This window comes from Topomyia yanbarensis, chromosome 3 (genome assembly GCF_030247195.1).
Source record: "Topomyia yanbarensis strain Yona2022 chromosome 3, ASM3024719v1, whole genome shotgun sequence".
Lineage (NCBI taxonomy): Eukaryota > Metazoa > Arthropoda > Insecta > Diptera > Culicidae > Topomyia > Topomyia yanbarensis.
In genome coordinates, this window is record NC_080672.1 from 412839640 (window position 1) to 412865415 (window position 25776).

A 25776-nucleotide genomic window follows, 5' to 3' on the forward strand; every position below is an offset into this window, starting at 1 on the left:
AGACATTCATGAGTGAGGTTAAGTCATAAAATAAGTCAGGATAGAAGTGTCATTTCCAGATACACACAAAATTACGGTTTGAAAGTCGAACTGAAAAAGAAAGCCAAAGAAGACAGCAAAAAGGCGCATAACTGAGACTCTACCAAAAGCACCAGAAGACTACGCTACGGTCCCGTTAGTCTAGAATAAACAACGAACAATACAAAGACTTCAAATTTCAACAAAAATAGCGAAAATTATTTCAAACTTTTTCCGCTCCTTTTCTCAGTTTCAGTTTCCCATTGTTCCAATGGCAACGGAAATGTGGCCATGAACAGCAAAGCAGGCCACCTTTTTAAAGCTGTAGCAAAGAGCGTAAAGTAAGCTAGATCAATTATCATCGAGAAGATAACCCCATGTTGTACCATGCAAATTGAAGTCTCCTCGATACCGGGAGGAGTTCCGCAATATCACAAAGTTGCCGATTCCTAACCTAGGTCCAACCAATCTTGCACTTAGTTGAATAAGTTGAATCTCTGGCTGACATGTCACATGAGATTTTTGATGCTCCTGGAAGTATTGGAAATTCTTTGTTCCTTCTCAATTGTCTAAGACCAGGTGATATTTGCTTCGGATTTGTGGTAGAGCTTGCTTTTTTCAAGAGAGAAAAAAATGATTGTTACAAAGACTCATTTACTTGTAATTAGTGCAAAGTGCGCGGCACAAATAACCGATCATGCAGACGATCCTTGTCGAAGAAGACGCAAAGCAGACTCACCCAGGGCGATGGTCACTCAAAATCTTCGCTCACTGGCGCAAGGGTTTAGTGAAACAGCCAATCCCGTCCTTCAGTGGATCCACGCATGCCAAGTTAAAATCTATAACTACACCATCGATCTCTACTTTGTGAGCGGGCACGTAAACGCATTAGTTCTTCATGAATGTCTTGTCGCCAGTAACGTCATTTGTTTGCTTTTAAGAAAATTTCACAATTCTGAGCTTATCTAGGCGAACTTTCGAGATATCTGTTACAGCGGAATTTTTCTGCGTCTTGAGGAATATTCGAATACTTCGCGAACTATCTTTGATCCGAAAGAAGATCGGATATGGTCGAACCCAGTTCAATGTGTTTGGAAGCTTGGAGTCTTTGGCAGTTTATTTGTTCACGGACCTACAACCAGACGCAAAGTGAAAACTGAAGAATAGGAAAGAAGAAACAGAAATCATGGGGGATCAACAATCCATCGATCAGTTCTTAAAATTTTCTCCTCAGTATACTTGATATACGAAAGACTGCCAATATTTATGGTCTTCCTGAAATTTCAAACCGGACACACCTCAAAAGTTTTGGTACCCCGAAAACAAAGTTCCCATGCAACATTTGAGCGAAATCGGAAAACAGTGTCATGAAGCGTCGAGATCTGGTGTAATTTTGAAGAAATGCCTTGGGACTTGAGTTTGGAAATACAGCTTTTATTTTTTTATGACAATGTCTAAATCTGGTGTCCATTCGAATAAATAATAAGTTTTTTGATTTTTATTTAAAAATCTCAGTATATAACTTAAAAATACCAGGGGCGCCCCTTTTTTTCAATTTTTTTACGAGAAGATACAATATCCGTTCTTTCGTGCATTTCTAAGATATTTGGTATACAAAATAAATTAAAAGCTACCTTTTCAAACCCCAATATCCACTCAAATGCAGAATTTTCCAAGTTTTCCATTTAAAGGCTATCTTAAAAACCTCCTAATCGTGTCCGAAAGAGCTAAACTTTCGCAAAGAGACTTTTTTTCGCTGTGCGTCCGGTTATTAAATTTGATGATCACCTATCTCCCATACAAGGAATCCTAATGAACAGTCTTCTGAATAGATGCTCGCTCCGTCGCCGTCAACTGATTTCAAAAATATAGGTATACTGTAAAAGATTTGTGGCTAGAATTTACATGAAATGAACGACAGTCAAACACGAATTAAGTAGGAAGTAACAGGTGTTCAATAAAAAAATAAATGAGAATGATTTCAAAACCTTTCTGTAATTAAAGTAAAGAGCGTAAATTTTGTTTCTCTCTCTATGAGCGTTGCTCTCTGGACTCCCTAGAAATGGGTGGTATGTTTCTTTTCGCTCGGGTGCTGTCAGTTCAATCGAAGATGGCTCCGAAACAACAAGCACTCCGCGAGCGTGTTGTACGGTTTTACGAAACGCATGGTAATCGTGGAAAAAAGTTTACGACAGACCACTTTCGAGACGAAAACGTGCGCGTGAGTACAGTTTACCGGATCCTAGCATCCCTGAGCGTGGAGCGGAAGGCCAGTAGCGGCCGTCCGGCGAAGACAATGACGAAGAATAAGAAGAAGAAGAAGGAAGCGTTGAAAAAGCTGTTCGACAACAAGGACAGAACGAGTTTGTGTGACGCTGGTGGAAAATATCACTGCTCCCATACCTTGATTCACTGAATCCTCAAGATGGAGGACATAATCTGTCGGAAGAAGACTCGGTCCCCCGAGTACACGGACGAGCAGATAGCGATCGTGAAACCGCTGTGCCCAGTGGATGACGAAGAACTACCGCGGGACGTGGTTCGTGCTGGACGACGAAAGTTACTTTCCGCTCTCGAAGATCCACTTTCGCACTTTCCCACATATCGGACAGGGGGGTTTCAAAACCGTCGGTCCAGCCATCAATCAACAAGTGTACCCGGAGGAATGTCTTGAGAAAATTCTTTTGCCGTTCTTAAAGAAGAATCAGGCGGATGGGAAGTACGTCTGCTAGCCGGACAAGGCATCCTCCCAATACGCCAAGAAGACACTGGAGTATCTTGAGCAGAAAAAGATTCCATACGTGCCGAAAGAAAGGAACCCGACCAACTTGCCCCAGTGCCGTCCCATTGAGCAATTTTTCGGCTCCCTCAGTGCCCTAGTGTATAAAAATAATTAGCCGGCCAAGGATACGAAGGTAGTGTTCCAAGTCGTAAGCGACATATGTATCTGACAGACTTCCCATGCACATCGACAATTTTATACCTGTGTACAAAATTTCGTGCACGCGTTCAACCTCAAACATGCTTCGTCGCGATGTACAGGTTCGCCTCGAACATCGAACTCTAGCGAACGGTGTACAAACTCTAGTCCAAACATTCGTGTACGTACACCGGGTGTGATGATAAGAGTGAGAAAGAGAAAACTACTGCATCGAACCTACGTGTACGCACACCGTGTACGTACATGGGGTTCGGTTGTGCAGGCGAACATGTGCACGTGTTTAGGTATGAAATAGCGTGTTTGAGTTCGCACACGAAGTATGGGTTTAATATGAGCACAGAACCAAAGCGAACATTGTGCGCGATGTGCATATGGGAAGACTGGTATCTGGTGATCAAGTGAGGCTAAAATAATTGTGGAATTGAAAGAATATTACTTTTTTGAAGCATAATATTTTTAATATTTCAACACCGAAGTCCCGTTTCAAAATTTTCTGCAGTGGCAGTTTCCCAGTCTTTGAATGCTAGTGTATTTCGTTGTGCTGAACGGACTAACTAGAATTTTTCGCTATCTGCTTGGAAATATTTGCAGCAATTTTGTACTAAATTTCGTGGAATGTATGACTACTATAAATATCTGAAATTCTGATTTTGTGAAAACAGTAATAATCTGCACCATTGATCAGTTCCCTTCAATGCCGATGAATTGTGACTTGCTTAAAAAGAGTCCTAGCTGGAAAATTATTCAGTTTGTATTTTGCTGTCATGTCGTACGGATACAGAAGACGGAAGCAAACATTGGTCAAATCAAACTATTGGCAGTATACTAGTTCGAAATAACTTCTGCTGTTTATCGACCCACGCCCTTTTAGAACTACAAATATAGTTCATAGAGGATTTGATTAGGACCTTTTACCGGCCTCATTTCACGAAAGCTTGCCAAAAAATAACTCTTTTATTTGTGTTTTGCAATGTTCATAATGTGCCCTTCGTCATGGTGTGAGGGTTTAAGCTTTGAATGCACAAAGGAAAGTGGGTGAATGGGCTTGAGTCGTACATGCGATGTATACACGTAATGTCAGAGAGTCATTTTAGACTTTTAATTCGAGTGCTGCAACTATTAATCTACTGAAAGTTTGTGTTAAAATCAGGTAAATTTCGATGCCGAAAGAAATTTTTATTTAACTGCTACAAAAATCAAAATTTATGTCTAGGGGTGTGACGGAGGCGATGGTTTCCATGAAGGTTAATTTTGCATTGTTCGTAATGTTACAACCCATCTACAACGACTAAGACCGACATGAAACTGTCTCTACCAATAGCGATGCATCAAAGATTGCGCCTAGTATCTCCAAATCAACATCCAGCACCACCAGCCTAATACTCACGGAGGCGGTTTTACTGCAACTACCCATTACAATAGAAAATAAATAGCAACGCCCGATTGTGAATAGCAAGAAAGCAGTACCGCTGACGTCATAGACGCGAACAAAAGCGCAGAGGAGGCAAATTGGATTACTATCAAATTACGGCATAAAACGCAGCTAATATTTTACCGCCAATGAAGAGAATCTCAACACGCAGCATCAAACTGATCCGATCCGATGGACAGAAATTTTGGTGCCACTTTTTTATTTTTACATAGTGTAAAAAAGATAGCTGACCCACGGCTCAGTTATGGTAACGCATTCAGTGAGAAGCACTTGAAAATAAAATTAAACGTCTATTCTGATCAACAAAAAATGGTTAATGTGACGTTTGCTTTGGAACAGCATCTCAAACTTTGGCAGCAGTAAAGTAGAGTGCTCGAGCAATTTTTTTTTTCAAAGAAATTTTTTGGAGGATGGATGTCTTCGGCAAAGTTGTAGAATATTATGTTTTGAATAACCTCGTCTAAGGTACCACAGGCATTATACCTCATTTTTGAGACAAAATTATTGGTTTTTGCAAATATCACTTAAAAATCAGTTTATCGACTTTTCCATGTTAAAAACCTTAATTGTATAAATAAATATGTTCTACAAACTCACAGATATCACTAAAATACAACTTTTTGTTGAAGGAATTAACAAGGTTAAATTAAAATTTTGGCTTTTAAAACTATTTTTCATATAAATTTGCACTATTTTCATCGAAGATTTCTGTTTTCTTGAGCACTTTGGAACAGCCAAACTTTGGCTATTCCGATACTCTATTATTCTAAGAATAAATTTAATATTACATAGAAACTGGATATATGTTTGGGTGATCATTCATGTACGACGCGACGGTTTACAATATGGATAGGCAAAAAAAAATCCTTAAATTAATACTATTAAAATTGGTAACAACACTCCCAATGGCCGGCTATTTTTACTCTCGATAATCGGTTATCCAGAATCTATATATTTTATATAGAATTGTATATTCTATTCAATTACTAAACTGTTCAATAAATAGAAAACACTAGAATCGTTTGCTTGAAACGAATCCTGACTAATCTTACCCACTACCCAATCCGTGGTATTTATGAAAGTGTTGCTGAGTCAGGGCCTTCCGTTAAGTAAGTACCACATGAATTCTTCCTTTCTAATACACAGAAAAATCCATTGACGAACTATTTTCATGTAACATTCGATTTACGTATCTTTTTTACGAACAAAAATCGAAATGACAAGCTCTTTTGTACGAACCAAGTTCGCAAAAAAAAGTTTGAGTACCGTATAAAGTTGTATACAATTTAACATCTTCTTAGCTAACTATTATTAATAAAAGTGGGGAATGGGGTTGACGAGTAGATGACGGGAATCAATATCTGAAGCCATTTCACAATCTAAGATGATTACTTCCGGTTTGGATAAATTCTCTATAACCTGAACATTATGGATATATTCGGAATGCAATAATTATGTAGTAGATATATAGGGATTAGATCTGTACAAAAATGGATTTTTTTGGAACACCACTCAATCGAATGGTAATAGGCTCCAGTAGCCCCATTACAAATGCAAACTTGTTCGAATGCTTCTAGGTTGCTCCTCACAAGAATTGTTTACCAAAATTATTTGCTCTTAAATCGTTAAATTTTGATCAGTGACGTCTCCGGAGGAATTTGTGAACATCATAAGCCCTTTTATAGAGTGGTTTGTTATTAATATCCCTAAAAGTGAGATTTATTTACCAACTTTCTTGCAAGTATAGTAAGATTATGTCTTCAGCAAAGTTGTATGTAAAAATATATGAATATCGGCAATGGAAACAATAAATTCAGTAAAAAATGCCAGCCACATTGACGCTAGCTCCAAAAAAGGAAAATACAATTATTTGTGTTTCTGAGCAACTTCCGACTTCTGCGTGTTGTCCCACAAGAAAATAATTCAATTTATGAACCCCTGCACTGTGCTGCACTGTTTTTTTTACCAAAATTAAATACGCCTAAATCGTTAAATTTGGGTCAGTGAAGTATTTGGAGGAATTTGTGGAATTCATAAGCCCTTTATTATGGTGTTGTGATTTTAATGATTAATCTCCCTAAAAGTGAGATTTATTTACCAACTTTCTTGCAAGTGCATCTATTAAGAGTATGTCTTCAGCAAAGTTTTAGCGCATACTTTTGCCAACAACTTCGCTGAAGACACACAGTCTGTATCTTTAGTACCTTAAACATTGTTGCTTGTTGTTTGTGGATCGCCAATTCATTAATACATTTTTTTAAATATCATGCTGACAAGTGCGGTATGTTCCATAAAAAGGTTTGAATTACCAAAATAGACAACTTGTATTTTCGAAGTAATTCGACAATTTTTGAGAAATAGTGTTTCAAATAATGATTGGTTGTTTACGTTGAAACGACTGAGTTTATATCAATTGGGCCTTCGAAATTTATCATAAATAGTAGAGAGTGTATTTCCTACTATGATTTTAGCGATTAATCCTGCTAAAGGGCGAACACGAAATTATTGCGACACCGAAAATGTCATGCCAATTTTCTTATAATGTTTAAAATCAAACCAAAATTTTAGGGTAGTTTTATACATATATTTACTTCAAAAATCAAAAGAAAAGTTAATCGATGGAGCTTTGAGTGTAAAATTGAACGCATTTTCGCTTGATACCCTCCATCAAAGTCTTTACAGTGTCATCCGGTACCAGTTTCTCAGTTTTTTTTCCATTTTCTTAACATGTCCTTCTCGTCTTTGACTGTCTTCTTACTCTTCCGAAGTTCCCGCTTCATCATTGCCCAGTACTGCTAGACCGGGCGCAGCTCCGGACAGTTTGGCGGATTCATGTCCTTTGGAACAAAATGGACAGAATTGGCCTCATACCACTCCAGGACACTTTTAGAATAGTGGCATGATGCCAAATCTGGCCAAAATAGTGGAGCTTCGTCGTGCTGCTGCAAGAACGACAAAAGGCGTTTCTCGAGGCACTCAGATTTTTAGATCTCGCCATTTACTGTGCCCTTTGTCACGAAAGGCTCACTCCTCAGTCCGCAAGAGCAGATGGCCTGCCAAATGAGATATTTGAAAGCGAACTTCGACATTTTCTTCTTCTTAAATTTGTCGTCCACATAGAACTTGCTCTTGCCGGTGAAAAACTCCAACCCCGGAATTTGCTTAAAATCGGCTTTTATATACGTTTCGTCGTCCATCACACAGCAGCCATATTTTATCAGCATCTTCTCGTAGAGCTTCCGTGCCCGAGTTTTAGCCGTCGATTGTTGCCACTCATCGCGGTTTGGGAAGCTCTGTACCTTGTATGTATGTAGTCCAGCTCTCTTCTTTGCATTCTGGACGTAGCTCTGCGACATGCCAATCTTTTTAGCCAAATCACGGCTTGAGACGTTGGGATTTGCTTCAATAATCCGCTTCACCTTTCCTTCCGTCTTTTTGTTCTCCGGTCCCGGTTTTCTTCCAGCTCCTTTGCCGTGGTCCTACGTCAACCGCTCCTGGAACCGCTTCAACACTCTGGAGACGGTTGAATGGTGAATGTTCAACATTTTTCCCAACTGCCGGTGCGACAGATCAGGAAATTCCAGGTGTTTGGAAAGAATTTGTTCTATCGACTCGCGTTGGTTCACCTCCATTTTCGTTGAATCGAAAAATACGACTTCGAGTTTGACAGCATGTAAACAATACACATCAATGAGAAAGTGTGCAAAATTTGGTTGATTTTACCCTCTGGTTAAAAAGTTATGCCCTGTTGAATGTGTCGCAATAATTTCGTGTTCGCCCTTTATAAACAAATATGGCGGATGCGGAAATTAACTGATGGGGAAGCACTGAGATTGACATTAAAAGAAATTAATTTGTGTTTACATACGATGAGTAAAATTGCGACTGTGAATTCCATGCGCATTACGCACCTTCCATGTAATACAAAAATTAATTAATCATAAGAAAGATTCGTTTCATGCGAGACATGACGAGCCGCTCACTCGGTAATTTATGTAGATCGAAATTTAAATAATTTAAAGCGAAATACTTATCCCCAAAGCTGTAAGCAAACTAGAAGTCTCTCAAAGTTTGCACGAAATTTCTGGTTGTGAAACCTGACAGGCATAATAACATAGTAAAGGCAGCTGTACACCTCGACAATTTGATCACGGATTTTGGTACGGAATTTAGTGCTGGATTTGGCCGCGGAAAAATTTCCACCGACATTTCTCCAAACTGTCAAAACAAAAATGCTGTTATTTCTAAAATATTGAGAAAGTTAAAAAAAATACTAGTTGTTTCAAAATAGCTCAGATTTTAAAACCTAATGAAAACATCATTATTCCGTCGGAAACAAGTCATGTTGAATTATATTTTGCCGAACTTTCTGGAAATTTCCGCGACACTTCGATGAATTGTCAAGCAAATGTCTTATGGAATGCCTAATTAGGTTCTTTACTGACACAGTTAACCTCACTTTTCTTGACAGTTCGCTTGTACTGTTTACATGGACTTAGAAAAATTTGTGGACGACTAGATTCGCTTGAAGCAATTCGTAAAGAATTTTTCTAAGTCCATGTGAACAGTACAAGCGATCTGTCAAAAATGAACACTCAGTTCATTTGTGACGTCAGCGTAAAGTATTCAATTGAGTTCTACAAGATGACGACACGAATGAACTTATGACGTCGCAAATGAACTGAGTGTTTATTTTTGACAGTTCGCTTGTACTGTTTACATGGACTTAGAAAAATTCTTTACGTTAGAAATGACGAACTCCGCTTATTCCGCTACCGTAAAACAGTTTTTCAAAATACAGTTACCGATCTGGCTGTTATTGTTTACTCCTAAATTTTGACATATATCAACAAAGCTGAAAAATATACTGAGCAACCAGCAAATTGCCAAACGTTAGCGGATTACTCGTTACAATATCTACTGAACCAAGTTGTAAACTATGCTGACAGCCATTTTCATTTATAATATCAAACCGGTTGAGTGGTCATATCCGATTCCTAAAGATTCTACTTGCATCTCAATGGAAACATTGCGAAGAAAATTAGCAACAGCTTAGGTTAGTAAAAAATAAATCATTATCGTAAGTGTTCTCTTTGTGGATGGCTGTTTATTTTGAGATACTTGATGCAGATTTTGCAGTTCTAATTACTGCTGGAACAGCAGGCATAAATTTGGCATCTATATGTAATTCATATAATGGTATTAGAGACAGTGTGTTGGTATTTATTTCTAAATGAGCTTTTCTCAGCGTTATTAGCAGCGTTGTCTGGAATGTATAGTCTGTTCACAGAACTCACAGTTCTCTGTGTAATATCATCACATTACATCCTTTATGAAGGTTTCTACGTCTCCGAATTGTCGACTTTGAAACTAAGTGGTGCCAGATCATGTAGCCGTTTGATTGAATTAAATACAAGCAGCACTCCCGATTGTCGGCTGTCCGGAACTGAATTGCTTTTTTTTACAAACCAAGCATTTCCAAATTAATTCAACAAACCACTAATTTACCATAAATTCTCGGCAGCCGGGTGCTCAGAGCAATAAACGCGTGATAACACTTCTGAAAGTTGTATAGGTCGTATCACTTATTAAGGTGAATCCAGATTTCCAGGTGAATCACAGAGTAGCAACTCCGAATTGTACGGTGATCATGCTCAATACTTGCTGATATCATAGCTTTTTGTCCATATTACACATTATCATCACGGGTAATAAAAAAAATCGAATCACTCCCGGTGGTCGGCTATTTGGAGTTCAAGTTAATTCTGACAGAATTTACTCTCGATAATGGGTATTCCAGAGTCTTCATATTGTTAGGACGGTATATATTTATTCTAATCCATTACTAAACTGTGCACTGCAGTGTGGAGTCATAAGTAACTAGAAAACTGTAGAATCGCTTGCTTAAAGTGAGAGTGTCACTGAGTCGGAGCTTTCCGTTTAGTAAGTACCACATCAACACAACATTCGATATACATAACTTATTCACGAGCTAAAAATATGAAATAACGGACTCTGTTTTTACGGACCAAATTCGTAATAAAAAATTTGAGTACGTACAGTACCGTATAAAGTCGTATAAGTCACCGGGATACTCTAAGAAAAATTGACTCACTCTTAATCGTTAATAAAAAAGGAAAAAAAAAGAAAAAAAGTACCCAATAAAGTTGTATACAATTTAACATATTTTCAGCTAACTATTATTTATAAAAGTTAGGTATGTTCGGAATGGGGTTGATAAGTAGGTATATAAAGGAAATTGGCGTCGGAAGCCATTTTAACACAAAGATGACCACTTTCGGTTTGGATTCATTTTCTATAACCTCGACAAATGGGTTTTTTCGCAATAGAATAATTGCCCGGCGCTACAAAGTGTTTGTATTTTTCAAGTGACCTAGTATAGGTTGTAGATCTCATCAAACGCAACACAAAATAATGTATGGAAAATGTTCAAAATCTTGATTTATAGCAAAAAAAAACTATTTTTTGGGGCTTAACTTAAAACTTAATATTTCTCTGCGCGGTCATTTTTCGACCGATTTTTTTATTAAGTGTTTTGGAAAGAAAATTAAAATTTAAATTTTCTTTAAAACAAAGACATTTTTAAATAAATTGCTGAGCAATTTCCATATTTTTCAAGAAAACTTCGCAAAATAATGGTTACTTTCGCATTGTTGTCCCAAAATGACGCCACTCATTGCTTCCGTCATTTACCAGTCAAGTATATTTCAAAAATACTCTTATGATAATAAGGGTTATCGAGAATATTGCTCAACCGGTAGTCGCCATTTTGGATTTCATACAGGTTCCGAACATTCATTTTTGTCATCCACTTGTTAAGCCTATTTGTTAAATTTTGCTTTGACGAAACGAATTTCAATACAAATTTTAAACGAACTTTTTTTACGAACTACATCCCAAATCACGAACACTTTTTACGAACTAATTTAATTTTCGAGCCCCGCACAGTGTTTTTTTTATTGCCAAAATCGTGCAATAAAAAAGGAGGAATTTGTGTGTGAGGTTTATTGCTTGCAAGTACATATATTAAGATTGATTTGTCAACAACTTCACTGAAGACACAAAGTCTGTACCTTTAATACCTTCAACATTATTGTGTGTTATTTGTGGATGACCCCGTAAGGGTCAATTCATTAATATAAATTTTTAATTAGCATCCTAAAAAGTTCAGTGTGTTCGTAAAAAGGTTTAAATTATCGAAATGGACAACTTTCCATATTCCGAAACTGACTTATCTCGTGTATCTTGAAAGTAATGCGGCAATTTTTGAGAAATAGTGTTTTAAATAATGATTGGTTGTTTACGTTGAAACGACTGAGTTTATATCAATTGTGTTTTCGAAACTTATCAAAAATACTAGGGACTGTCATTTCCTGTTATGATTTTAGCGATTAATCCTCCTAAAAGTGAGATTTTCAATTAATATTTTTTGGCAGAAGAAATGAGCTGACGTCTTCGGCCAAGTTGTGGAGATTGCTGTCGCGAATATCTTATAGCTCGTTATATTTGGATGATCCCAAAAATGTTTCAAACTATCTTTTAATTATCATTCACACACACATTCATCAATACACAATTTTTATTAGCGCAGATTTATTATATTGGAAATGTTTGGAAAAGCACTAGATTTCTCAAATGATTTGTAACTTTACTGAAGACAAGTGATATCCACTGTGTTTTATAGTGTTAAAATTACTCAATAACTTCTAACTCGTAGGAGATCGACCCATGATCTGTTGTGGAAAGTGGATATTTATGATGTTATGTTAGAAACAGTTTTAATGGATCATTCACAAACAACGGTCTGGTAATTGTGATGGTACTCTAAATAGAGATTTTTAGTCTTCAGTAAAGATGTTTACAAAAAAAAGGTTCTTCGACATTTTTGAAGACTTAATCTAGTTTTTCATACGTTAAAAAAATTTGTTGCAAATATCTCACTTCAAAAAGGATTAATCATTACAACTATGGCTCGCAATGGTAGCTCTTAGATCAAGTTCTCGCTTGGACTGGGACAATTGTTATTCCTAAACATTGTTCCTCAAGTAGTCTGTGTGGGAATGATAGTAATCAGTACGGTGTTTACGCAACGCATTGTAACGTATAAATATATACAAGCATCGCGGTGCCAACAAGCTACGTATAGTTCTACGCTATATACCGTCCCTAGATCAACTGTAGTAGGCCATATTTCTAGTTTATTTTTTACTCAAATCCAACCCTTGTAATTCTCTAGCATAGAAAATTTACCTTTCATTTGTTATGATGCATCCCAAGCAAATTTATTCCATATCAACTACATACAACCACCCTAAAGAAAGCCATATTGTTATGATCCGAACCGTAGACCGGTTGAGTCTGTCAAAAATAATCGAAGATATTACTTACATTATTGTTCAGCTGCTGCTGCTGATGTTGTTGTTGCTGTTGCTGCAACGCTTGCCTCTGCCGGTACTCCATGAGTGCAGCGACTGCTTTGTTGGCTGCTGCGGTAACGGCCGCTGCACTGGTCATCTTGTTATTTTCGGTGTCCCCTCGGTTGGAGCTACTGCTGTTGCTGCTGTTGCCGTTATTGAATGTGGAACTCGCGCTGACGGCAGTGGTGGTACTGGGGGTGACGTGCGTACTGGACTGCTGACTATCCCGGAACGCAACGTTCTCCTCGCTCGGTAACTCTACCGGGAAACGGTTCTGTGCGATGGCCGTCGAAACTGCGGCTGACGTTGATGAGGGGAACGATTGTAGTCGGCTGTTTGCATCCGGTGTGTCGATGCTTATCATTTGAGGGGATTTGGGGTGGGAAGGGTGCGCAAAGGAAGAAGCAGAGCGCAGGATCGGGTGGATGCCTGAATGTATGCAGCAAAACAGCTAGCAGGGCTCTATGGGTTGGCGAGTGTTGTTATCTTTGCTGTCGGGGATGGTGACGATGCGATGGACGCTGTTTCGTGGTGCTGTTGTTTTAGTTTAGAGCCCTTTATCACGGTCGTTCTGGGGATAATAAAAGAGAAAAATAATTGTAGACATAGTTCATGAAATATGTATATGGTTAGTGCAGTGCAGGGTAACTAGAGCAGCATCAAATCTTAACGATGTGCAAAGTTATGGTGTTGCACATGTTATAGCTTACATTTATGGTCATTTTCACCTATCTAAAGGTACGGTAAACTTAAAACAGATTTTAATATTTTAATATTTTTCTGAAAGAGTCACTGTAAACTGAGTACAAATTGCTTAAAAATATCCAGAAACTGTGTGAAAAGAGCTACAAATTTCATTACAATAAAATTATGTATATAATTAGAAGGTACTAAATCAACGAAGCATTTAATTTGGAATTTCATTCAAAATGCATGAAGAACAAACTGTTATTTTCTTAGTTAGTCGTGCAACAGATCGACAAAAATATAACTGAAAAGTTTACCACTTGAAAGCACATTCATTAAACCGAGAACATAGTGAACCGTACACTATTCCATTATATTTTTCCATTGACGTGTTCCAAAATTCATCATGAGTACCATCGTTCAAACTCTCGTTGCAGTAGGTCAAACAAAAAACTTTACTTCCACACACAATCAACCAGACTCACTCGACTCAGCATTCGGGCCTTTTCACTAGCACTGTTAACGGGCCAGAAAAAAAATCGTTTGAAATACGATCTTTTTTTTCGTTCACCATTCAAATATGCCCCCGGTGGCCCAGGCTGATGTTCTGTCGAAAGCTAGTCTTAATTTTCACCACATGAAAAGCATCCTCTCGAGTTGGTCTAGTTTGCATATTTTGGTTGTTTCGTCCGTCCAAACCGCCCAAGAAGCAGCTGGGCATGCATGTTCGGCTGATGCTGGTCATTAGAATAAATCGGCTTAACTACCACTCCTAATTCAAACTTTTTGGGGGTCAGAGCAGGATCAGCAGTTGCAAGCCAGCATCCGCTTCCCCGTGTGTGTGGGTGTCCTTCTGTGGTTTAAATTATAGCTTGAGGCATCAGTGAGGTTATTAGCAAACTTTCCGGGGCTAATTTACCACCAACCAAATAACTCATGCAACAGACCGACCGAGCGGATCAACAGTTACATCGTTGGCTCGTCACAGTGTTGTTGCTTTTTGAGTGGTCCTAGGCTTGGTTTGGTGTCGGATCATCAGGATAAGGACCAAGGCGGTGAAGTTGATGTTGCATATGGGAGAAATTGTAACCGCGAAATGTGGTGTGGAATTATCGTTGGTTGTGTTTAGTTACATGTGGGGGGAATCCTCTGTCGCTGCATTTCCAACGTCATCAATATCATGTTTGTTTGTATAGAATAAAATAGAAATTTCCCAAAGCATCGAAATTTTGGCATATAGAATTTTTTGCAGTCGGATAGTAAAAATCCAGTCAAACAAAAAAAAATCTCAAATAGTTAAAAATTGGGGAAATTTTTCTTTGCCGTCGCTAGATGGAGTAATTGTACTAATCGACTGCACAAAACTATTTCTAGTTTCGCTAAGAAGTCAATTTTTGCTTTTTCCAACTGAACAGATTCTGCTTCGCAAAGAAACAAATAATATTTAGAGATATTATTTTTTCTTCAGAAAATATCATGGTATTAAGCTAGCTCGGTATACAACAGTTCCGGAGTGCCACAGGGAAGCACGCTAGGCCCTCTTTTATTCACGATATTTGATAACGACATTTTCCATCGATTTTAACCGAGGACTCGCCTGTTTTACGCTGCCGATAAGTTGGTTTGGAAACTGGACGACTGTTAAATATTGCAGAGGTTTAACGATTTGTTCACTGATTGGTACAATACCCCGGAACAAAGTCGAAAACACATAGAAGCTCAGACCGTGTATAAGTTTTTTTTTTCTGGGGTGTTATGATTGATATGCCCGGTTTGCCCAACTACGATTTATCTGATCGATCCGGTCAAAATGACAACACATGTTAAAACTTGATAAAAAGAGCCACACAATAAGTGCAAAAAAATCGAATTATGCAGTATTCTCAATCAAACTCGCTCAATACAAACCGATCTTTCTTCTGTTTTCAAAACAAAATAATTTTATTTTAAAATTCAGTTCTGCCTTGTCAAATTCAAAACCTCAGTTCATGAACAAATAACAAACGTTAAGGCAGATGTACACTCGATGTATTTTCTATTACTTCTGTTTTGTATGACAGTAATCAAGATGAGTTATACCGCACGTATTAATAGATTCGAGTAATTTTGATATTTCGCTTTGAATACAATTGTAAGCTAACTTTCCGTAACAATCAAGCTATTGACTGGTTAAAATGTTAGTTGTTATTTCTATTCAAATTTTTCCCGTTGGTCTCTTTCCGCACTGAGTGCCTGAGTCATCGACACCTGCGGCACGACCAAACCATCTGAACTGTTGATATCACATGGATTAGCACCGTCGATTTTATCTCTCTCTCACACACACACATACAGTCACACACACAGACACGCAAAGCAAGGCGTGTGTAGAGATTTTCAAGGGAAAAACATAAAAAGAGAAGATAGAGAAAAAATAAAAAAATGGAAAGAAGAAAGATATATGGAATGAAAATGACAAAAGTATAAAGGAAAAAAGAATAGTGGCAAGGAGAACGAAAAGAAAAGTATAAAGAACAAAAATTAAAAGAGGATAAAAGAGAAAAAGAAACAAGAAAACGAACAGGAAATAAAAATAACGACAGAAATAAGGAAAGGGTAATATGAATAGAGATAAATAAAATAAAAAAAAACATATAAAGAATAGAGAGCATAGAGAAATGAGTAAACGTAATAAGATAATAGGTGAATAGAAAAAAATGGTAAAATTGATAAATGATAAAATGGAAAAATGAAAAAAAAGTTTGAAATAAATGAAAATAAAAATTAAAAAGTTAAATAGAATAGAGGTTTAAGAGAACTGAAGTAATTAAATTGTAGATGAAAAATTACCATATACAATTAGATAAACAAAAAAAAATGGAAAAAAGAAAAAAAAATAATTCAGCGAAAAATTACACAAACACAAATTACACAAGAAGGAGAAAAGTAAAATAAAAGATCTCAAGCTAAATAAATTAAACGAGAAAATAAAAACATAAACAAGGCACTGGGACAATGGAAAAAAAGAAAAATGGAAAATAGGGAAATAGAAAATGGAACAAATTGAGAAACAAGGGAATATAGAAAAAATTAAAAAGTGGCGAAATCGAAAATGGAAGCTAGAAAAGTAGAAATTGAATAGAAAGATAAATAGGAAAACATGAAAATTGCAAACTAAAAAAAAAACAAAAAGATAAAATAAGACTAAGGAAAGAGAAATAATACAATCTCAAAAAGTGAAATAGATTCAAGAGAATTGAAATAATGAAAATGGAGATGAAGAATTACCATACTTACTTATATAAAGAAAGATAGAAAAGGAGGAAAAATTACACAAAAAAAGGAAAAAAATATGTGCAAGCAAAAAAGCGAAATGAGGTAAACACAGAGAAGCAAGAAAAAATGTAAAAAGCCGAAGAAAAATATTTGAATATAAAGATAAGAAACTACAAAAATATGGAACTAGAAATAAAAAAAATAGAAAGTGGAAACGAAACCATGAAACCGGAAAGAAAAAAGGCGTAATAATAAGAAGAAACCGTAAAAGGAAAGAACGACATTGAAAAAGGAAGAGAAATGTTAATAGAGAAAAACGTTAAATTGGGAAAATCGTATAATGAAATTAAAAGGAAATGAAGAAAGAACGATCAATTGTTCAAAATTGAAAAAAGAAGGAATGAAAATAATAGTAAAATAAAAAGGAGAGAAAAAAGTAAACAAGGTAAATAGGAAAGATAATAAAGAAAAAAATTAGACAAAGGTAAATGTTAACAAAAAAAATAAAAAGAAGAGAAATGACCAAATAAAAAGAAGAGAAATGAATAGAAGAATAGAAAGAAATGCAGAAAAAAAGGAAAGACACACAAAAATAGAGGAGAAAGAATCAAAGAATGAAAAAAAGTGAAGGAATTATCAAATGGTGTAATAGAAAATGAAAAACAAATCCAAAATGAAGAGATGGGTAATTAAAAAAGGAAATATACATAAACTTAAAAATTGAAAATGGAAACTAAAAAATTAAGAATCATAAAAAGAAATGAATAGAAAATGAATTTGAAGTAATGAAAATAAAGATGAAGAATTACCATACATAATTAGGTAGAGAAAAATAAAAAAATACGGGTGAATGACCTATAAGGTTAAAACCCGCTCCAATAAAATCAATCAATCAAAAATAAAAAAGGATAAATGAATATATGAGAAATATAAACTCAAAGTAAAATTACACAAGCATAAAAGAGAAAATCAAAATAAATTACGCACAAACTAAAGAATGAAAGAAGAAAAAATCAGAAGCAAGAAAAAAGCAGATAAACAATAATAACACAAAAACGGAAAAGAAAAAAGCATACTGAGAACTGGATAGCGTAAGAGGAAAAAACGGAAAGAAAAGAACAAAGAGAAATATAATTAAAGAAAAACATAAAACTAGGAATTGAAAGGAATTAAAGTAAAAAAGAACAATTATCCAAAATTCAAATGTAGAGAAATAAAAATTAAACGAAATTAAAAAAACTGAATCCATTAGCGCAAACAAGGGAAACAGAAAAAAGAAAAAACAAGAACAAAAGTAGTAACAAGTGAAACACAGGAGTAAAAGTGAAAATTGAAAAGTAAAAAGTAAAAAGTAAAAAGTAAAAAGTAAAAAGTAAAAAGTAAAAAGTAAAAAGTAAAAAGTAAAAAGTAAAAAGTAAAAAGTAAAAAGTAAAAAGTAAAAAGTAAAAAGTAAAAAGTAAAAAGTAAAAAGTAAAAAGTAAAAAGTAAAAAGTAAAAAGTAAAAAGTAAAAAGTAAAAAGTAAAAAGTAAAAAGTAAAAAGTAAAAAGTAAAAAGTAAAAAGTAAAAAGTAAAAAGTAAAAAGTAAAAAGTAAAAAGTAAAAAGTAAAAAGTAAAAAGTAAAAAGTAAAAAGTAAAAAGTAAAAAGTAAAAAGTAAAAAGTAAAAAGTAAAAAGTAAAAAGTAAAAAGTAAAAAGTAAAAAGTAAAAAGTAAAAAGTAAAAAGTAAAAAGTAAAAAGTAAAAAGTAAAAAGTAAAAAGTAAAAAGTAAAAAGTAAAAAGTAAAAAGTAAAAAGTAAAAAGTAAAAAGTAAAAAGTAAAAAGTAAAAAGTAAAAAGTAAAAAGTAAAAAGTAAAAAGTAAAAAGTAAAAAGTAAAAAGTAAAAAGTAAAAAGTAAAAAGTAAAAAGTAAAAAGTAAAAAGTAAAAAGTAAAAAGTAAAAAGTAAAAAGTAAAAAGTAAAAAGTAAAAAGTAAAAAGTAAAAAGTAAAAAGTAAAAAGTAAAAAGTAAAAAGTAAAAAGTAAAAAGTAAAAAGTAAAAAGTAAAAAGTAAAAAGTAAAAAGTAAAAAGTAAAAAGTAAAAAGTAAAAAGTAAAAAGTAAAAAGTAAAAAGTAAAAAGTAAAAAGTAAAAAGTAAAAAGTAAAAAGTAAAAAGTAAAAAGTAAAAAGTAAAAAGTAAAAAGTAAAAAGTAAAAAGTAAAAAGTAAAAAGTAAAAAGTAAAAAGTAAAAAGTAAAAAGTAAAAAGTAAAAAGTAAAAAGTAAAAAGTAAAAAGTAAAAAGTAAAAAGTAAAAAGTAAAAAGTAAAAAGTAAAAAGTAAAAAGTAAAAAGTAAAAAGTAAAAAGTAAAAAGTAAAAAGTAAAAAGTAAAAAGTAAAAAGTAAAAAGTAAAAAGTAAAAAGTAAAAAGTAAAAAGTAAAAAGTAAAAAGTAAAAAGTAAAAAGTAAAAAGTAAAAAGTAAAAAGTAAAAAGTAAAAAGTAAAAAGTAAAAAGTAAAAAGTAAAAAGTAAAAAGTAAAAAGTAAAAAGTAAAAAGTAAAAAGTAAAAAGTAAAAAGTAAAAAGTAAAAAGTAAAAAGTAAAAAGTAAAAAGTAAAAAGTAAAAAGTAAAAAGTAAAAAGTAAAAAGTAAAAAGTAAAAAGTAAAAAGTAAAAAGTAAAAAGTAAAAAGTAAAAAGTAAAAAGTAAAAAGTAAAAAGTAAAAAGTAAAAAGTAAAAAGTAAAAAGTAAAAAGTAAAAAGTAAAAAGTAAAAAGTAAAAAGTAAAAAGTAAAAAGTAAAAAGTAAAAAGTAAAAAGTAAAAAGTAAAAAGTAAAAAGTAAAAAGTAAAAAGTAAAAAGTAAAAAGTAAAAAGTAAAAAGTAAAAAGTAAAAAGTAAAAAGTAAAAAGTAAAAAGTAAAAAGTAAAAAGTAAAAAGTAAAAAGTAAAAAGTAAAAAGTAAAAAGTAAAAAGTAAAAAGTAAAAAGTAAAAAGTAAAAAGTAAAAAGTAAAAAGTAAAAAGTAAAAAGTAAAAAGTAAAAAGTAAAAAGTAAAAAGTAAAAAGTAAAAAGTAAAAAGTAAAAAGTAAAAAGTAAAAAGTAAAAAGTAAAAAGTAAAAAGTAAAAAGTAAAAAGTAAAAAGTAAAAAGTAAAAAGTAAAAAGTAAAAAGTAAAAAGTAAAAAGTAAAAAGTAAAAAGTAAAAAGTAAAAAGTAAAAAGTAAAAAGTAAAAAGTAAAAAGTAAAAAGTAAAAAGTAAAAAGTAAAAAGTAAAAAGTAAAAAGTAAAAAGTAAAAAGTAAAAAGTAAAAAGTAAAAAGTAAAAAGTAAAAAGTAAAAAGTAAAAAGTAAAAAGTAAAAAGTAAAAAGTAAAAAGTAAAAAGTAAAAAGTAAAAAGTAAAAAGTAAAAAGTAAAAAGTAAAAAGTAAAAAGTAAAAAGTAAAAAGTAAAAAGTAAAAAGTAAAAAGTAAAAAGTAAAAAGTAAAAAGTAAAAAGTAAAAAGTAAAAAGTAAAAAGTAAAAAGTAAAAAGTAAAAAGTAAAAAGTAAAAAGTAAAAAGTAAAAAGTAAAAAGTAAAAAGTAAAAAGTAAAAAGTAAAAAGTAAAAAGTAAAAAGTAAAAAGTAAAAAGTAAAAAGTAAAAAGTAAAAAGTAAAAAGTAAAAAGTAAAAAGTAAAAAGTAAAAAGTAAAAAGTAAAAAGTAAAAAGTAAAAAGTAAAAAGTAAAAAGTAAAAAGTAAAAAGTAAAAAGTAAAAAGTAAAAAGTAAAAAGTAAAAAGTAAAAAGTAAAAAGTAAAAAGTAAAAAGTAAAAAGTAAAAAGTAAAAAGTAAAAAGTAAAAAGTAAAAAGTAAAAAGTAAAAAGTAAAAAGTAAAAAGTAAAAAGTAAAAAGTAAAAAGTAAAAAGTAAAAAGTAAAAAGTAAAAAGTAAAAAGTAAAAAGTAAAAAGTAAAAAGTAAAAAGTAAAAAGTAAAAAGTAAAAAGTAAAAAGTAAAAAGTAAAAAGTAAAAAGTAAAAAGTAAAAAGTAAAAAGTAGAAAGTAAAAAGTAAAAAGTAAAAAGTAAAAAGTAAAAAGTAAAAAGTAAAAAGTAAAAAGTAAAAAGTAAAAAGTAAAAAGTAAAAAGTAAAAAGTAAAAAGTAAAAAGTAAAAAGTAAAAAGTAAAAAGTAAAAAGTAAAAAGTAAAAAGTAAAAAGTAAAAAGTAAAAAGTAAAAAGTAAAAAGTAAAAAGTAAAAAGTAAAAAGTAAAAAGTAAAAAGTAAAAAGTAAAAAGTAAAAAGTAAAAAGTAAAAAGTAAATAGTAAATAGTAAATAGTAAATAGTAAATAGTAAATAGTAAATAGTAAATAGTAAATAGTAAATAGTAAATAGTAAATAGTAAATAGTAAATAGTAAATAGTAAATAGTAAATAGTAAATAGTAAATAGTAAATAGTAAATAGTAAATAGTAAATAGTAAATAGTAAATAGTAAATAGTAAATAGTAAATAGTAAATAGTAAATAGTAAATAGTAAATAGTAAATAGTAAATAGTAAATAGTAAATAGTAAATAGTAAATAGTAAATAGTAAATAGTAAATAGTAAATAGTAAATAGTAAATAGTAAATAGTAAATAGTAAATAGTAAATAGTAAATAGTAAATAGTAAATAGTAAATAGTAAATAGTAAATAGTAAATAGTAAATAGTAAATAGTAAATAGTAAATAGTAAATAGTAAATAGTAAATAGTAAATAGTAAATAGTAAATAGTAAATAGTAAATAGTAAATAGTAAATAGTAAATAGTAAATAGTAAATAGTAAATAGTAAATAGTAAATAGTAAATAGTAAATAGTAAATAGTAAATAGTAAATAGTAAATAGTAAATAGTAAATAGTAAATAGTAAATAGTAAATAGTAAATAGTAAATAGTAAATAGTAAATAGTAAATAGTAAATAGTAAATAGTAAATAGTAAATAGTAAATAGTAAATAGTAAATAGTAAATAGTAAATAGTAAATAGTAAATAGTAAATAGTAAATAGTAAATAGTAAATAGTAAATAGTAAATAGTAAATAGTAAATAGTAAATAGTAAATAGTAAATAGTAAATAGTAAATAGTAAATAGTAAATAGTAAATAGTAAATAGTAAATAGTAAATAGTAAATAGTAAATAGTAAATAGTAAATAGTAAATAGTAAATAGTAAATAGTAAATAGTAAATAGTAAATAGTAAATAGTAAATAGTAAATAGTAAATAGTAAATAGTAAATAGTAAATAGTAAATAGTAAATAGTAAATAGTAAATAGTAAATAGTAAATAGTAAATAGTAAATAGTAAATAGTAAATAGTAAATAGTAAATAGTAAATAGTAAATAGTAAATAGTAAATAGTAAATAGTAAATAGTAAATAGTAAATAGTAAATAGTAAATAGTAAATAGTAAATAGTAAATAGTAAATAGTAAATAGTAAATAGTAAATAGTAAATAGTAAATAGTAAATAGTAAATAGTAAATAGTAAATAGTAAATAGTAAATAGTAAATAGTAAATAGTAAATAGTAAATAGTAAATAGTAAATAGTAAATAGTAAATAGTAAATAGTAAATAGTAAATAGTAAATAGTAAATAGTAAATAGTAAATAGTAAAAAGTAAAAAGTGAAAAGCAAAATGTAGATATTCAATAATTCAAAGAATTGAAATGAATGTTAAAAATTGGTTGCAGTAAAACAATTCACCTTTGTTTTAGCCTGATCAGGCGTACTGTTAACGATCCTGTCGCATCCCGTGAATTTAAAGCTATTTAAAGTTAATGATCTTTTAAATTTGAAAACAAAACTACATTGAAGACTTTTGTGTATTTTCACACAATGCATGGTAGCTGGGCTTTTGATGACAAAATTGTTGTCGTAATGTTGGTACACTGAATTCGTTTTTGATATTATAAAATTAAAAATAAACATTGATGTTCATTAGGGTGGCTCAAAAGTGGTTTTTTTTCATTGCTTAGTAATTTTTGTGCGCTGAATCGTGTTTTTTACAATAATTATGGCGAGCTGATTTTTTTAAATGTTGAAGCGAATAAATTTATATTTCTATATAGTACTTCAAAAATGATTTAGTTTTATCGGGTAAATTTTATGTGTTTAAATAATTTTGGAGCGTCGACATTATTTCTGGCTTCCTTGATAAAAGAAACAATCACTAATCAGTAGGGTGGTTAATGAATATTTTTCGTAATGGTTTAAATAATATGTTTTCAAGTAGCTTAGGACGCCTATTTCATATTTTACATGGAACGTATTTTAAAAACTAGCTTAGTCTCATTTAAAGAGCGATTTAAAAGCTTTCTCGTGAATTCGTGGGCTTCGTTGTTATGGTATTAGAAGTTCGTATTTAGTAATGACAAACAGCTATCTGAATAATGATTAAGCCGGCTAGTTATTAATTTTTGCTGTTTTTACGTTGCAATTCAATCAAATGGATATTTTTACTAAAGTAATGTATGCCATAAAACAGCTGTTTCTTCGTAGAACGAAAATAACCGGATGAAGTTCCTATGTTCAAATTATGCAAACAACACTGGAGTTATACCTTTCGAAAAGCAGTCAAAAATTCATTTTTCGTTCAAGTAACGAAAATGTCTCTCGCGTATCCTTCATATTTGGACTTAAATCCGCGCTCGTCCTACTGTGCAATGTGCTCGGCAATAAAATCAGATATGTGAACTTTGTTTTTAGAAATCTAACTAACAACTACCAATTTAACTAATATTTGAAATTGCCATTTCTGCATGCGATTTGAAAAAAAAATAACGACCGTGGCATTCTAATATTCTTTCACAGATATTTTTTCGTTATAGTTTTTATATCGCTGACAGCTTACGAATTGAAAATATCGCAGATAGTTTTTTCTCGTTTAGAGGAATTTATAGATCCCAGAAACAAAGGCGAAAGGTAGACCAGTAATTTAAATTGCCATATTCAATTGAATTGGAGCACAATTTTGCAAGTGCTTGTCTGCTTGACTTTGCGAACAAGTTGGCTATCGCATACTGAAGATATGAAATTGAAATGTTAATTCTTTCTTACTAGCTCATAGATGCAACCAGTCGCCACATTTTAGTTGCTCTCCGTAAATGTCACTGCTGGTTCGACGCGTCGTGTATACACCTATTTGGACATCAATTGGCAATAGTAGAAGGCGGATTAAACACTGCTGTTGGTTACAACAATTGGTTACTCGTATGAACATAGCACAGAACAACTTTATGTGGTACAATTTTAGTGATAAAATTATTAGTGAAATGTGGTCTATTATCGAATTGACATTAAAATGTTTAAAAAAGTAACAAAAACTATTCGTCCAATTTTGAGTGTAATGTTCAATACTTGTGGCAAGTAACGATATTAAATCGAGGTAGAACTAGGAAACATTGTACTAAACCAAACACTTCTCAATCTGTTCAGTCTGACAAGCCGCCTATACCACGATATGCAGAAATGGTAATTTTTCTTATCCTCGTTTCGTTCTCGTCGTCGTCGGATGCTCTACACATCCTACACGTACGGTTGAAATGATTTTTTTTTCTTCCAGCACTCACAGCACTGTGATTGATTGTAGAAACACGGGTCGGACTGAGGTGCCGCTTCTTCTATGGGGTAATATATGTTCATAAGTTGAATTATGCATTGGCAAAAACGACGACAGGATGCTGAGCAGGAGGAAAAAAAGAGAGCTGGACGTGTATCTATATTTAGTCGTTGACATAGGAAAACATTTCAATAATTCATGTGTGGCATATTTTGCTGTAAAGCGACAATAGCGATATGTGACACGGGAATTTGTGAAATATTTTGTAGGGACTAAGTATAATCGATGATGGGACGAAACGAATGTGATGGGAAATAATTTAATCTATTTTTGAAAATTTGAAGCAATTTGAATTTATAATATTTTTCAATAATATTTTACACTATCTCGCAAATTGAAAATTACACATTCACATCACTTCCAAACCTAAACAATTGCAATTGTTTCTCTTTATTACGCATCTGAAACTTCTCGCAAGCAATTCCCCCTCGTACAATTCCCGCACAGTGACAGCTTCTTCTTTCCCCCAGATCTATCATTCCTTATCGACGGTCGGCACCGCTGCATATGCTGCCGATTCTACAACTACAATGCACACTCGACCGTGTCCAACCCAATTATTCGGGGAAAAAAGAGCTTGCCAACAGTGGCCTCGTTGTATCAACAACTTTTCCATAATAACAGGTTGCCCGAGGGTGAATATGAAACAATATGGTTGCAACATTCCGGCCCCTTCCTCTTCGACCAACTCGAAATTCAGTAAACCTTTTGTAGTCTTATTCTAGGCTCACTGCAGATGTCACCAGGCAGGCAGTGTTTGAATTTCCAACTCGGAGTGAGGGCGGTAGGAAGTTCATATCGCATGCATGAAAACTCGAGAATGTAGAATGTTTTTTGTGATGAAGCGCCTAAAAACTTAATGCCACTACACGGGTGGGATACGGCATAACAGTCCCATTTGCTATGGATTTCTCTAGGCAGGTGGGACTGTTATGCGACAGTCTGTACACAACTACTGGAAGCAGCGGAATGATAGGAATCTGCAGGTAACAATACACTGAGGCTAGGTGGAAGTTTTTTTTCGCCTACTTCGATGCGGTGTCATCGGGAAGTGGTGGTTGTTGTGACTGGTGAGGGAAGACAGCTTTTGTCATGAGCAATTTCGGCACACAGATGAGACAGAAAGAATTTATTCAGAAAAGTGTTCTGCAACAAATCTGTCATTTATTAGATAGGAAATGGAAATTTCATTTTATGTCAATCTGTGACTGTGTCTTAGCAGTCGGTTTCGTTTGGATCTTTTGAAGATTATTGTTTTTATAGGAGATTATATTATTATTCGATTATAGATGTTTTAACCCCATTTTAAGGTTAGAAAAATTTCTAACCCTGTGTTCGGAGTTGGGAATCAAACCCAGGTAAGTTGCGTACAAGGTCTTACAAACTACTTTATGCTTGTCCTTGAATACAGTGAATA

At 32.7% G+C, this 25776-nt stretch overlaps 1 protein-coding gene across 12 annotated transcripts in view; it reads right to left on the reverse strand.

Moving 5' to 3' along the window:
- Positions 1-25776, reverse strand: part of LOC131693510 (RNA binding protein fox-1 homolog 2) — an 803264-nt gene that overhangs the window by 633700 nt on the left and 143788 nt on the right. For all 12 annotated transcript variants that reach the window (XM_058981382.1, XM_058981380.1, XM_058981390.1 and 9 more), the window contains exon 2: positions 12801-13400. In XM_058981382.1, coding sequence (XP_058837365.1) covers positions 12801-13193 — 393 coding nt within the window. In that variant the 5' untranslated portion in view covers positions 13194-13400. The remainder of the gene's footprint in view (positions 1-12800; positions 13401-25776) is intronic.